At 37.7% G+C, this 14,322-nt stretch overlaps 1 protein-coding gene across 3 annotated transcripts in view; it reads right to left on the bottom strand.

The window, feature by feature from the left end:
* Positions 1–14,322, bottom strand: part of TNFRSF11A (TNF receptor superfamily member 11a) — a 42,319-nt gene that overhangs the window by 4,119 nt on the left and 23,878 nt on the right. The window contains exons 4-9 of one of the 3 annotated variants that reach the window (XM_063298785.1): positions 13,886–14,029; positions 12,899–12,992; positions 11,032–11,123; positions 8,596–8,715; positions 6,368–6,420; positions 3,383–4,196 (exon numbers count right to left, since the gene is read on the bottom strand). In XM_063298785.1, the coding sequence (XP_063154855.1) occupies positions 3,383–4,196; positions 6,368–6,420; positions 8,596–8,715; positions 11,032–11,123; positions 12,899–12,992; positions 13,886–14,029 (1,317 nt within the window). The remainder of the gene's footprint in view (positions 1–3,382; positions 4,197–6,367; positions 6,421–8,595; positions 8,716–11,031; positions 11,124–12,898; positions 12,993–13,885; positions 14,030–14,322) is intronic. The other 2 variants (XM_063298787.1, XM_063298788.1) reach the window with 2 other exon arrangements.

Raw genomic sequence — 14,322 nt, 5'->3', positions numbered from 1 at the left:
ATATCTAAGGAATACAGAAATTCTGGTATAGCATACTGTATATATATGCTGATGGAATCAAGGTAGCAGAACTAGCCTATAGTATAGTTCAGCCTATGAGCAATTTTTTTTAAAAAATGGCTTTCAATCAATACCAAGACTGTCGTATTTTATACATGCAGAAACAAATTACCGATACATAAGATCATGTATTTAAATTTCAATTATAAAATAAATTATGAATGTTAGGGATGCTCCCACAGAGCAGATTGAGAACTAAAAGGAAAAAAAGACAAAGAATTCCAAATTCATATTGCCTATGTTCAAGCAAGCTAAACTATGGACCATGGAATAAACTATAATGGCTTGATTTGCCCAACATACTAAGCCACAAACAGAAACTATATCATGGCTTATAAAATTGGTATGAGCCTAGTCAAAGCAGCTCTAGTACTACAAAATCAGGGGTGGGTAAATATTTTCAGTTTGCCCCCCCTTCCCCCATTCTGTACTGCCTGGGGGCCACAGCAGATACAGCCTGTCGTGTTTTCATCAGAGAGAATGGTGCTGAATGTGTTGGACCCATTTTTTTTCCCGCTGGGCAGATTAAGGAGAAAAATTGCGATCTCAAGCTTCATGGAGGCTTAAGACCCCAGAGTTGTCCCTTAAAAGAATCCAAATGAAAAACTGCCCACAAATGTCAGCTCTACGCAGTCTTGATGCTTTAAATGGGATGTTGTTGCTCATGTGGATGACTACAGATTGCCCATTCCTGTGCTAAGTGGACTCTAGGATTTGAAGGAGCCTACTAATACCATTACTGATTTTTTGGACCAAGATGCTTCAGAAAGCTACAACAACCTTTGCTTTCTTCATTTACTAGAAAAACTGGAAAGGCATTAAGGCCATCCAAAGTTGTCAAGTTACCCAGCTTCTCCAGTGTACAACATTTTCCAAGGCAATCTCTTAGAGAAACACTTTTCACATGATAAATAGGGCCACTGTAATTTTTCTCATCAATTTTTGATTAATAATTTAGGGTGGTAGAAAAACAGATCATTTATGGACTCCTGATCTGCAATAACTAGGGTCTGAGGTAGAGGAACAAGGTTGTAAAGAGTTATAATGCTAAGAAGTTACTCACCAGAGGAAAATTCTGAAAATGCAACATAATCTCCAACATTATGTGAATGAACATTTATTCACCCCATAAAAGTCTCTCTTGCCCATCTGCTCCTGGGATTCCCCCCAATATTTGAATTAGATTTGGAGAGTATGCAGGGGTTAAAGAGGGAACAGTATTCTGTTCCATTGATGGATGCAACTGATTATAATGCTTGGAAAGCACTGCGATTTACTCTACAGGTGGTCCTCATTTAATGACCACTTGTTCAGTGACTGAACAAACATACGATGGCACTGAATGAGTGGTACTTACAACCTGTCCTCATACCCATGTCAGTTGCAGTGTCCCCGTGGTCACATGATTGTGATCCAGGTGCTTGGCGCCTGGCTCACAATTACAGTGTCACAGAGTCCTGCAGTTATGTGATCACCATTTGTGACCTTCTTTCCTGGCTTCCTACAAGCAGTCAATGGGGAAGCCAGCAGGAGAACGCAAATGGCAACCATGTGACACCCTCACTTAATGACCCATGGTGATTCCCTTAACGATGGCAACCAGAAGTGTCAGAATTTCCATTGCTATGTGGTGTGACCATGTGTCGTTAAGGTAGGACTACCTGTAAGTACATACTGTATGTTGATAATTACCAATTATTTAGTTTTTTAGAACTCATTCTTTGCTTCTGAGTACACTTCAAAGTGCTGGTTGTTACCTATAAAGCCCTACATGGCATATGGCCTGGGTACTTGAGGAACCACCTGTCTCTCATAACTTCTGCCTGGACAATCAGATTCTGCAGGGATTGCGCACTCCAGGTTCCTTTGATTAAACAATGTCATCTATTGAGACCCCAGAAGTGCGCCTTCTCTGAGGTAGCACCTGCCGTCTGAAATGAGATTCCCCCAAGATCTGGATGGCCACCACTATACTGTTGTTTAGAACATCCATAAAGACTTGGCTCTTTACCCAGGCCTTTGGTGAGGGAGATTGAGACCCCCCTAGCTTCATCTCACTTGACATCATTTATCTTAATTGTTTACATTATACTGATTTTATTGTAATTTCTTTGTTTGATGTGAGCTGCCCAGAGTTGTTGAGAGTCAGGCAGCAAACGAGTTTAATAAATTGTTGTGGTAGTGGTTATTATTATGGATATTTCATATTTTGTTTAACAGGATAACTGTCAAGGGACATAAAATAATTATGCATCAAAGTATCCTGAAAATATTTTTCAAAATATTTTTCAACAGTCTTTTCTACACTCACATTAGACTACAATTTCTACTATTATAGCTAATTGTCACATGCAATTATACTACAATTTCTACCACTAGAGCTAATTGCTATCAACTGTAAATGATGAGGACTCCAACACATTTGGAGAGTGCAGGTTAGAGAAGGCTTACAGCATGGATGCTTTAAAAAAGTATGACTAATATTTTCATCTCCTTTAGTTGTACCTCTCACAGTTTGTAATTGGAGGTTGACTGTGAATGGTTTTTTCTTCCTTTTAACCATCACCACAACATTGGCTGGCCAACTAGCTTAACCAGGGTAAGGAGTGCCAAAAAAGTATAAGGTTTTTTTGCTGGGTGGAGAAAAACCACTGGCACCAGAATATAATCACATTGGGTCTAGCTCATTTCCAAAATCTCAGAGAAAAATAAAGGTTCTTGCCTTATTTAAATGATCTTTAAAATTAACTGCTACAGTAACATGCAGAGCAAGCCTTACTATGAAACAATATGAAGCAATTGCTGTAAACATTTGCTTCCACTTTTCTGCCTCTGACTTTGACTTTTATACAACAGTGTATTCTTACAAACTGAGCAAGGAACAGGTATAATTTTGATGTTCAGACCTGTATAGATCTAAGGTCTACAATGCCTTTATTTAACTTGCCTTTCTTCCTCATCTTCTACATTGAACTTCAGAGTTATATGTACCACTACATCTATTTCACAGATAAAGAGCTTGAAATGTTGTTATTTAATGTAAAGATAACAGTATAAAAATGTTCCAAGCTGACCTCAACCCCTGAAGACCACATGGACACATCCATGTTGTCTTGACCTCAATACAGAAATTGTTTGCTACTGCTTTCTTTAATTTCCCAACATAGTCTACAGAGCTGAGATTTTTTAGTTTCTCATCCAAGTACTAACCAACTGTCCCTACTTAGCTTTTTCAAAATAGGATAGATGCTGCAATCTGCTCTGTAGATGCTTAATGATATCCACCTCTAACAATAAAGTAAGCTACATATAGTGGGCTTACCAGATGCTGCTGGGGGATCTGAAGCATTGTAGCTTGACTCAGATGTTCTTTTTGTATTCTGGTCCTTTGTGCCATTTTCATCTGATGATTTACTTCTGTCCCCAATATTGTTTGCTGACCCATTTTGGTCCACAGAAGGTTCCAAACCACAGGTGTCCAGCAGAGAAGATCCACTTTTTTTTAAGGAACCTGCAGCATTGTCCAGTTTGTTAGGAGGTTGTCTACAAGATGAGAAAGTGAGGCTATGTGTTTCTTCAGACATTAGTAGGGAGGTGCCTATATCTTCATTAGCAACATCCCTCATCTTGCTACAAGTGAGCTGATTACAAGAACTCTGCAGGTATTTGTGTGATGAAGCATGAATAGGGTCCATACCACATGATGGGTCCAAGCAACAGCAGTTTACTAATTCCACCAGATTTTCTGTTCCTGTGAAAAGGTAATTCAAGCTATCATTCTCCCCGACTTCTAGGGGTTCAGTGAAGGGTGATGGAGGTTTGCTTTCAGACTGGCTCACTAAAGGTAAATAACATGGCCCATGGGATACTTTGTCCGTGTACTCATCTTCCATAGGAATCTGTCTAAAGTGGTCATCTTCAGACATGGTAGTTAGAAACAGTGCTGGGAAATCCTCTCTTGATCCATAAAGGATTTTATCAGGGCCATCTTTTTCATTCAGGAGGTGCTCACGTGGGTAATGTATATCATCTGGAAAGCAGTATTTGTCAAGATCCAGCAAATAAGTCTCTCCCAAAAGCTGAAGGCCAGCAGGATGTGCTACATTTGTGTTTACAAATGTATCACAAGAAGAATCCTGCAAGAAAAGAAAACACTTCAGGAAAAAAAATCTAGGTTTCAACCCAGAGATCTCACCTGAGGCACAAATGACCAGGCTCAAATAATCATAATTTGCACACATTATGTGAAGAGCTAGCTCTCTGGAGAAGTCTCCAATGCTGGGAAAGGTGGAAGGAAAAAGAACAACCAGCAGCAAGGTGAATGGACTCAATTACAATGGGTGCACTATTGGAAGGACCAGGTTAGGGATAGATTGTCATGGAGAAAATCTTATCTATGTGGTCCCTAAGAGTCAACATCAATTTCATGACACATGATCCATCAATCAATAGGTAATAGATAATGTGAAGTGGTTCACCAAAATGGTGAAGAGGATATAGGGTAATAAGATAAACTTGCTAAATCAGACCAAAATCCATTTAGTCCAGTATCCACTTTCTAAGTGAGCAACCAGATGCCCTGGGGAAGCTTTAAGATCTGAAGGCCATAATATCTCTCTTTCTATTACCCTTAAGCAACTGTATCAAACTGCTTCTGAACATGGAAGAACCAACTACAGACAGTACTTACGAACTTTTGAGTTACGAACTTTTGCCGATATGAACAAACCTGTCCACAACTCCAACCTAGAAAGTCCCGGAAGGTGGGAGAACATGGGAAAGGGTTAGTTTATGGTGCGCTGCGAATGTATACTTGGCAGCACTATTGTGCATTGTTTTTATACTTGGTTGGACTTACAAACATAATGGACTTATGAACAGCTTCTTGGAACGTAACCGTAAGTAGAGGACTGTCTGTAGTTGTATTGATTCCTCCATGAATCTCCATAATTCCTTTAAAAAATCATCTAAACTGAAGTGCAGGCATCTCTTTTACAGGATGGGCCATCTGAATTCTGTCATAAACTGCTGCTATGGATAGGCTTCTCCATTCACAAAACAGCTACCAACATGGGCATATTGATTTACTAGCCCAAACTTTAGTGTGGTTGCTCTCTGCTATCCCATCCAGCCTCCCAGCTTTTTGTCCTTTCCTGGTCAAGTAATCACATTTCGAAACACAGCAAATACCTTTTAAATTTTTTTCTAGTACTTCAGAAGATTTCTGGCATCCAGAGGCATTTTCAAATAGAAATAGTGTGGGGGCTTTGCAACATACCAGCTTTTCATATGTTTTTAATTAATTATTAATTAAAATAAAATAAAGTTAGGTCGTCAGAAAAGGAAGAAATCCCAAAGGAGCCCTCTATAGCTATATTGGTGCGCACAGGTACCAGGTTACTTAATCCAGATCTAAATTAAGTCCTTATTTCTATTGTTCTGAATTTGTTGCCAGTTAATTATGCTTGATAACTCTGGGTTCTAGTATTTTGAAACTGATAAAACAGGGTTTACTTTCAGAAATCTCCTTAGCTATCCTTTCTCTTGATTAAAAAACCTGAATGACTAACTTTTTCAGGAATATGCATTTACTTTACAGAATTAGTACAATAATTATGAAGCAATGTATATGAAGTGTTGAAAAGCTGTCAGGATGTACAGAGATTCAGATACGATCAGTGTTAGCTATATCCTGAATGATTAATTTTTTCATAATTCTTAGGTTTTTTAACAGAGTTAAAGCATTCTGACATCTATTGTCTGTTTTCCATAGCTATAGGGGTCTACTTGAGGGTTCTGAAAATGTATACAAACCAGCATATTAACACTAAATAAAACAATATCTAGAGCATAACTAAAAAGAGCGATTACAGTGAAATAAGAACTTAAATACTATATCATTAGAGAAAAGGAAAATAATTGCTAGGCAGAATGGACTGTATGGAGCTTTAAATATGCCCAATTCTCTGCACAGGAAAGCTAATGAGAAATGAAAAGTAATTATACTGTTTTCAGTAGTAAAAGTTATAATCTGTTAAGATAAAATCTAATGGATTTCAGCAAACTGCAGACAAATTACTCAAAACCATTTTTTAAATTCCTATGACTTAAAGCCAAGGGAGTCTTCGTGGTTCTTTGTTTCTTATACTCTCACCATTTCCTTTTGACCTTATGTGGTATGGCACTGACTGAACAGTTTTTACAAATCTACAACTTTATTTCACCACTTAAGAGTTTTCCAGCAAACAAAGATATCAGAACAGAGCAAATAAAACAGTATGGAAATCCATAAAGCCTTAGAATTCACCTTTTTCCTTTTTATTTGGTGGCATATTTCCAGAGCCCAGTATCGTAAATCTGCTGGAAGGAGATATAGAAATAGGAATCAGTTAGATTCTAGCATTTTAGCAGAATATTAGGGAATCACAAAGGCAACCATACATAATAAGGCTAGCTGCATAAAAATCCTTTACAAAAACAGATTATAATAAATATTCATTTTTAAATAATAGGATTAAGCAATGTATTCATAGTGAACCATCGGAATGAGACATATTATAGTAGATATATAACAACATTACATTTTATCACAATTAAGCACACTTAAACCATTAGTTTCAATAGACTTGTACACTTACTATAACTGTGTCTACTGACTTTAAAGAAAGAACAGTAAGCAAGGCAGATGACACACAAATGCACAAAATAATAAAGCTTACATAATCTTTAATTCCTAAATACTGTTGGTATGAATTTATTTTTAAATCTACTTCACTAAAAAAAAGTTTGTTTTTTGAAGGGTTTGTGCTAAAATGTGAATTGCAAAGTGATTCCCCCTGCCCCCCTTATTCTATAAATGGAAGATGTGTCTATCTTAACTATCCATCCATGACTAAAACAGAACATTCCATATCACTTGGGTCTTTGTTCCATGTCATGTGCCATCAGTCTATGACTGACTTGCTAATGACCTAGCTGTATGTGGGTGATTGGTTGGGTAGTCTGTTGAAGGAATATCACATGAATTACCAAAAGAACAATTATATATATAGTATTGGGAAGAGCTGAAGAGAAAAAAAAATCTATTGAAGTGTTGTCATTAGCTCAGCTGAGGAAATGGGTTTCCATGAGTTTACTAGGAAATATATTCTACAGATCTAGTAAAAATGTTAAAATACTTTACTGGCTCAGCAAACTACTTGCTTTTTATGTGGAAGAATGCATTTGTTTATTCATATTGCTGAGGGGATGTCATATACAGATTTAATTATTAGAGTAAAAAATCAGTATGTCCACTGTCTGCAAATAAAAATGGTAAAATCTTTCTCTTGACCTAAAACTCTAGATCAGTGTTTCTCAACCTCAATAACTTGAAGATGTGTGGACTTCAACTCCCAAAATTCCCTAGCCAGCATGCTGTTCTAGGTGATACATAAAAAGATATCAAATTCAGAAGCCACTATGACTTGATTTGCAATAGGAACCATTACTATCCTCCAGTTAATTTAAAGGATTCTTCCCAGAGAGCAGAAACCACTTAACTTGACTGACATTCAATTTTGAAATTGAATTATTTCAGGCTGACCCATAGCCTTAAGTCAGCACCCAATGGAGTCAAAAATTCAGATTTAAGTCTATTTTGTCCAACTGAATCAAACCAGCCTCAAAGTCCTATTTTCAGCTTAAGAAAATCTATTAATGTATGAGTACTATGGAAACCAATAGCCCTGATCCAGCCACTTCTTATAACGAGTTCTATCATTTCAGTGGAGGAAGCAGATTGGCATGTACAAAAACATTCACTTGCAGGTGCCTTTCCTCCTTTGAAACAGATGGAGATGTTTGTGTGCATGTCCGCCACCCATCTACAGAGTCTGGCACACAAGATGATGAAAACGTGAAGAGCAAAGAACTGAATGATGCTTCCATAATTGTTCACTTCCATAAATCCCATTCATTTCTATGTAACATAAAATTAATAAGACAGCTATGGGTGTAACTTTCCATTTAATTTTGGCCCCAAAAATAGCTTAAGAGAAGTACTTCATGTGTGAAAGTTGTAAGAGGGATAGAGTCCTTAGCTGTAGATCAGAGTTACACAATTGGCAGCTTTGTGTGCCCTCCCCTCAATTTTTTATGGAACACAGAAATTATTAAACACATAGGCAGTAACCACAATCAACTCTATTTAAATGCTATTCTAATTTAAGTAAGCCAAACTTAGATTTTGTCCTGGCTGCACCGACTTCTTTGCTCTGGCCTCACTTTTTCAGCTGTAGCTGCCAAGATACCATTCAAAGGCCAAGTGTGGCCTTCAGCCTAGAAAATGTTGCATGCTCCTGCTTTAGATCACAAGTGTATATTTGTGAAAATGGCAGTGGACTTTCTAAAATTTAGAACTCAAGCAATACATAAAAAGACAAATGTAAAAAAGTAATCTGGCTTTTATAAAAAGCAAATTAGGAAATTTAAATAAAAATGTCACATAAATGTAGTTTTGTATTAAACTAAAATAAGTTTTTAGGTGTTACGTACTTGTCAGTAGTTTTCCCTTACTTCGATAATATATAGTAAGGATAATTATGCCAGCCAAGGCAATGAGAAGGAATGGAACAATCAACACATAAAGTAACTTGTTTTCTGGAAAATGAAAAACTGACAATGAATTATAAAAGCTTAGATTCAGGTAATATCATTTCAGATCTGATTATATATATATATATTTAAAAATCATTGTTTTATAATCAAAATTCAGTAGCATAGGGGAACATTATAGTGGTTGACTTGTTAAATTTCACTGTCTTGCATTAATGAAAGTAGAGATATCATAGGACAAACTAGAAGCTAGTTATAGTTTAGGGTACGTGTAATTTGCAATCTATGCTTGCACAATTTCTGTCCTGCAAGATAACACACACGTCTTGCCCACATCTGAGATTAATTTTTGGCCATGAATTTCCATGCTGGGAAAAGCAGATGTAATGTTAAGATATTTTGGAGGTATTGTGCATGGCCCACCTCATTTTGAAATGAGTCTATACTATGGTCCTGTCCCAAACAGCTGAGCTACAGATCGCTAAGGGATGCAGTTGCTAAGTGATGTGGTCATTAAGTGAGGCATCATGTGACCGCGTCTGATTTTATGACCTTTTTTGCTGCGGTCGTTAAGTGAATCTGACTCCCCCCATTGATTTTGCTTGTTGGAAGCCAGCTGGGAAGGTCATAAACAGTGATCATATGATCCCAGGATGCTGCAACTATTGTAAATACATGCTGGTTGCCAAGTGCCAGAATTTTGGTCACATGACTGTGGGGATGCTGCAATGGTTTTAAGTGCGAGGACTGGTTGTAAGTAACTTTTTTCAGTGCCATTGTAACTTCGAATGGTCGCTAAACAAAAGGTCAAGGACTACCTGATAGTCACAGAAATGGTTCAAGTTGATGATGATTATTTGTCTAGGGTCAAACATATTTGAGAGCATGAGGGGCAGTAGAACAAGAATGGTCTGTATTTCATGTGCATTATATTATCCTAGTGGTTTTCACCAACTGTGTGTTTGCATAGCTGGGACTGTGAAGCAGCCTAATTGGGGCAAAGGGTAAGACACTGAAACTTTACAGATTGCTCGTTTAATGACAGCAATTGGGACCGGGATTTCCATCGCTAAGTGATGCAGTCGTAAAGCACGTCACAGGACTGCGTTGCTTAATGACAACAGTTCCGGCACTTCCGGTTGTCGCCATTAAGCAAATCCAACACCATCGTTAAGTGCACCATCATGCAATCATCATTTGTGACCTCCTGCCAGCTTCCCCATTAACTGCTTGTCAGAAGCAGGCAGGGAAGCGTTGTGAGCCAGTTGCCAAGAGCCCAGATCTCAATCACGTGACCGCAGGGACGATGTAACAGCCCCAGTACAAGTACCAATCGTTCAGTGCTGTCATAACTTCAAATGGTCACTGAACAAGTAGTCATTAAAGAAGGACTACCTGTAATTGCATCTTTAAAACTTATAAACGATAAAGACCAGAACAGAATGGATATTAACATATAAATGCCTTTCTTCAAAAAACTGAAGTTTTGGCCAGCTCTGAATTTGTCTCAATAAAGAAATTTGAATCTTGCACGGCTGGAAAGTTCCATCATGCTGTACTCAGTCCTACAGTATCAAAGCTGCCCAACCCAGAGCATCCTTGGTATAGGCTGAAGGTTTTTCAGGCTGGGATGTGTATTGCAGGCAATCCCAAAGCCCTCCAACCTAGAAGCCCTTCAGCCTGCTCCCACACTACTGGTCTGAAGTGGCTTCAGGCTACCCAAATGTCTTTACTGAGACAAATTGGATGGCCTGTTTGCGTTGTCATGTTCCAATTGCTCATGTCCTTGTAAAACAAGGAAGTGCTTTCAATACTGATGCAATCAGTGATTAGATTTCCTTTGGTCTAGTCTTGTCATCATCTCCAGTTCTATTCATAAGAATTCAAGATTCTTCTCCAATACCCGGAGGAGTGCCTTCCAGCCTCACATTCTCATCATCTGGCACTTAAACTTCACTACATGTTTCAGCCATGCTCATATAAATTTCTTGTCAAATGCCAAAGCAATTTGCCATTTCTTCTTCTGGGTTTGATTGCGGAGTTCCTACTTAATAGGTAGGCTGGCTTTCCTTATGCCTGCAGAGCCCTACCTGTCCTTAGTCCTGTTGTGGATTGCCATTAGCATCACCCCTCCCTTTTGGAACTTTATTTATTTGAATTTATTAGCCGCCCAACTCCAATGGACTTTTATCAGCAAGAAAGTCCTACCTGGAGCTCCTGCTCCTGCCAGCATCACTCTTAGCATCACTGAAGCTACTGAACAGTCCTAACATATCATGGGATGAAGTCAAATTAAAGGGTAACTTTAATCACAGAAATCCCAGAAGATCTTAGAATCATATGATATTACTGTTCAATTGATACTTGTGTATTTACCATCTTCTGAATGTGTTTTCCCTTGTGTCTTACAAACTGCATCAGACCAATTATTCCCAGGAACCTTTTCTTCTGTTCCCAAAGCTGTGCAACTAAAGAAAGGAAATGGAAAGAAAACAATACTGTATATTGTTTTCAGATGAGACATGATAATAAAGTAACGTATGTTTTGGAGAACATACTAATAGCGTAAAGAGGTAGTGAGGCAATGCTTAATGCAATGACATCCATATTGCATGCTGTATTTCCCTCAGTAGATCGCTGTGTTCTTTAGACGTGATGGTCTTCTGTCAGCCCTACAAGGATTCCACAAGAAGTCTAGAACTGTACTTCATTAAGATAAGCTATAATAACGGAGTCTTGCAAGCCTGATTGTGCTTTACCTTCCCTCCCTTTTTATATCTCAGTGAACCAGGGAGGATCCTGCTTGATCTCTTCTGAATACTATTTTGATTTCCAGGTCTTCAGGAAAGTTTCAGCCATTTTAGTTTATGCTGTATGATATATATTTGTCTGTCCAATCATGTCAGATTCTTGGAGATTGCCTGGACAAGTCCCTGAATTTTCTTGGCAAGGTTTTTCAGAAGTTGTTTGCCATTGCCTGCTTCCTAGGGCTGAGAGAGAGTGAAGGGCCCAAGGTCACCCAGCTGGCTTTGCTCCTAAGGCGGGACTAGAACTCACGGTCTCCCGGTTTCTAGCCTGGTGCCTTAACCACTACACCAAACTGGCTCTCATACTGTATGATAGTTCTTGCCTACTTCCTCCAAGGTCATCTCCCTGACTTTTCTACAACTTCTCCCATAAGTCCTCACTGCTTGAGAATAAACGTATGGTATATAAAGTCTATCTGATCTGGAGAGAAACAGATTGACACTGGTATTATAAGAAAGGAGGAAAGAGAAACTGCAATTCCATGTCTAATATCTAATAAAGTTCAAAACCAAATTTGTAAATATTTATTCCTACACTGTTTGGCCTTGTCATTCTCATATATGGGATTCTGAGAAATGGGATCAGTGAAACTTCAGTAAGGAGGCCTCTTAGTTATCTATAAGCCAATGGCTGCATTTGCACACATAGAGCTAACCCAATGCCAGGACTTTTAAAGCAAGGTTTGTTGAACAAGATATACTGTAATGGCATGTTCACACATTAATATTATACCATGACAGATGGGTTTACAAATAATGCTAAATTGCATTATGGTAATCCCTAATCACTACTCAGTAATTTGAGGTAAAAAAAATACTTCAATCTTTTTAGGGAAGTTCTTATTACCTTAAATGGTCTTTCATAATTAAATGATCAAATCAATTATTTTTTCAGTTTATTCAATTAATTTTAACTAAAGAGGAGAAAACAATGGAAGAGAAATGTATTTCCTTAATTTCAAATAATTTTTTGTCTCACAGTCTATTTTTCATTTCCATACTGCAGTGTTTCTCAACCTCAGTAACTTTAAGATGTGTAGACTTTATCTCCCAGAATTCCCTGGCCAGCATGGCTGGGGAATTCTGGGAGTTGAAGTCCACACATCTTAAAGTTGCTGAGGTTGAGAAACATTGCCCTACTGTTAGTCTCAGTTAGATAAAATACAAGTATTTATGAACTGGTGCTGGGAAAAAAAGCAAACATATCCATTATTACAAATTAAAGCAATTTTAATTTGCATATATTCATGTCAGTAAATATGCATAATTAAGCAAATGAGGATTTCTAGATTCTAATTTTCAAAGATTAATAGCTGACAATGGCAAATTATTCCATTTTCTACAACCAACATCAGTTCTAAATACAACACAACAAAGATATCCTAAGATTTCTTTTGTGCCTTTGTTAGTGTACCGTTAGAGTTTACGATACTTACTTTGTCCAGGCTTTGCATGGATCAGTTGCAGAGGAGACATTAGAAAAATAACCAGTGGGACATGGTACACACACCGTATTCTTATCTTGTTGTACTGTGAAAATATAACAAGCAAACACACTGAGCAGAGCATCACTTCTCTGAAAAGCATCACTTGAAAACAATCTGGTGATAAGCAAAAATTTAGGATACGTTTCCGTACATAGTGAAGTGTCACTATTTAGGACATTTCTGCTTTTTGACCATTTTATCTATAGGATAAAACAGAACAGTGGTCTTTAAATGCTTCAAGGCACTGGAAGCAAGCAGACTGATTATCTTGGCATATAGGCATGCTCATATACATACATATATACACCTACACTTCCACAGTATACATAATACCAAGAATATGCTACGTGTCCAACATGATGTTTAAGAATTATTTCTACACAGAATTCCTCCCGTAATAAAACAGTTGTGTTTTATTATTAAAACAATCATACAAAATAATAAACAACATATAACATGAAACTAAGATTAATTGAGGTATATCAATTAATATCAATTTCAGTGGGGTAATTTTAGGTATCTAATATTCAGCAATGAGGAAGAAAACTACATCTCTCCAAGAAGGAAGTTTCATTATCAGGACACCTCCATTGAGAAGCCACCTCATCTTTGTCTTGAAACTTAATAAAATTCTTATTAAAAAAAAGAGAGAGAGAGAAGCCAACTCATCAACTCTTTCAGCAGGGTTTTGCTTGTGCCTCCCAAAGCAAAGGTTAGGTCATATGAAGTTGGCCTCTTCGTGTAATGCACTCCTACAGGTTACATTAATCATGTGATAAAGATGGAATGGGACAATCACTATGGAATGTGAAATGGCAGCCTGATACACATAAGTAACATTCCTCTTATTTCTAAAAAAGGGGATGTAAAAACCTGATGACTTAAAAATTAACACAAATAATAAAACCTTTTCAGAGATGTTAATTTAAACCTTACTGGGAAATTTCACTCCAGAACCAGGGGGGCACTTTGTGTTTCGCCGACAGCAATCACAGTCTCTGTTCCAGTGATAGCCAGCAGTACAGGCACATTGTCTTTGGAATGTGCTGTTTCCTGGAATCACTTCTATTAAAGCTTTTCCTTTAAATACCAAAAAAAAAAAAAGGAAAGCAGATGGAAATTAAAGTTCAAGTCATGCATTCACAACTTCCTTTGGGATCCCTACCCTGACATATAGTAAGTTTTTATCGTAAGGACACACAACTGAGCATTCTTCTCAAGTGATGCAATGTTACTACTTGCATAATGTGCAGATTCCTGACTGATGACTGATTCTGAATGCTGCCTGTTGCAGTTCAAACTGATACACAAGGAACAACTATTAGCTGTTACCTCTAGGGATAAGCAATAATAAAAACTCAAGTTGTCAATCA

The sequence above is a fragment of the Candoia aspera genome, chromosome 3 (genome assembly GCF_035149785.1).
Source record: "Candoia aspera isolate rCanAsp1 chromosome 3, rCanAsp1.hap2, whole genome shotgun sequence".
In the NCBI taxonomy this organism is placed as follows: domain Eukaryota; kingdom Metazoa; phylum Chordata; class Lepidosauria; order Squamata; family Boidae; genus Candoia; species Candoia aspera.
Note: the sequence above shows the minus strand (reverse complement) of the source record. Positions and strands in the feature narration are given on the sequence as shown.